Source organism: Myotis lucifugus, unplaced genomic scaffold, assembly GCF_000147115.1.
Source record: "Myotis lucifugus unplaced genomic scaffold, Myoluc2.0 scaffold_128, whole genome shotgun sequence".
Taxonomy (NCBI): domain Eukaryota; kingdom Metazoa; phylum Chordata; class Mammalia; order Chiroptera; family Vespertilionidae; genus Myotis; species Myotis lucifugus.
The window spans coordinates 1,184,788-1,185,820 of record NW_005871176.1 but is presented as its reverse complement, the minus strand read 5'-3'; the positions used below and the strand labels follow the sequence as shown (position 1 = coordinate 1,185,820).

The following is a 1,033-nucleotide window of genomic DNA, read 5'->3' as shown; positions in this document are numbered from 1 at the left end:
CGACGGCCCAGTAGCCCGGGTAAAATACAGCAGGCGGCTGCAGCAGCTGGTGGCGGTAGACCCAGGCGAAGACGCGCGGGTGGCGCCCGTCCGCCGCGCAGTAGGTGATGCGCGGCAGCAGGTAGGTGTGCGCCGGCCGCCGGCCCCCGGGGCCCCCCGCGGCGCTGCGCTCGCCCGGCTGCATGCGGATGCCGTGCGGCCCCAGCGTCAGCTTCATCTTGGTGCCCCCGCCCGGCCCGCAGCGCGCCCAGATCTTGCTCACGGCGTCGTCGGTGCAGCCCTCGCCCTTGGCGTGCAGGGTGACGGCGTTGCCCAGGTACCACACGGTGTAGGTCGGGTCCTCCCGGTTGAGCTCCACTTTCTGCCGCCGGCTGCGGAACACGCGGCCCAGGCGCTCCAGCGGCCAGTCCGGCAGCAGGTCCGGGCAGGAGCGGAGGAAGCTGGAGAGCAGCGACGTGTAGGTGAGCCCCGGGCTCAGGCTCTTCGCCTTGCACTTGGCCTCATCCTCCACCAGCACGAATTTGTTCCGTCTCCAGGGCAGCATCGCGGCGGCGGCCGAAGGGGCTGGGGTCGCCGGAAGCTCACGGGCGTCCTGCCCAGCGGCCGGGGTCGGGGAGGGCGCGAAGTCCACGGCCGGGGAGTCGCAAGAAGCTGGGCGGCGCCCGAGACGGTAGGTGCCCGGAGATGGCCAGTGCCAAATAGGGCTAGCTTCGCAGATGCCCGGTGCCCAGCCGGGCTGGCAGCCGAGATGGTCGGGCGGCGGCCGAGCGTCCGGGAGCCGCTTCCCCCGGGAGTCGCTCAGCCGTCTGGGAAGCTAGGAGGGGTCGGGGCTGGGCGTGGCGGAGGCGCCCCCAGGCCTGAACAGGGTGGATCCCGCGGTCCCTGACGCTTCAAATTGAGGTTTCTGGAGCTGGGGCTGGCGGCTGCTGCTTGGTGGGGTGGGCAGAGCGCGACTGCGGTGGGGACTCCTCAGGCGCGGGGCTCCACCTCCCAGGGCTGCCTGCATCACCGGGCGGGACCGCTAGCTTTCTTG

The 1,033-nt window shown here is 72.2% G+C and overlaps 1 protein-coding gene across 1 annotated transcript in view; it reads right to left on the bottom strand.

The window, feature by feature from the left end:
• The window catches only part of FAM43B (family with sequence similarity 43 member B), a 3,967-nt gene extending 3,214 nt beyond the window's left edge, over nt 1-753 (bottom strand). The window contains exon 1 of the mRNA XM_014460210.2: nt 29-753. Coding sequence (XP_014315696.1) covers nt 29-544 — 516 coding nt within the window. The 5' untranslated portion in view covers nt 545-753. The remainder of the gene's footprint in view (nt 1-28) is intronic.
• Between the last annotated feature and the right edge of the window lie 280 nt (nt 754-1,033).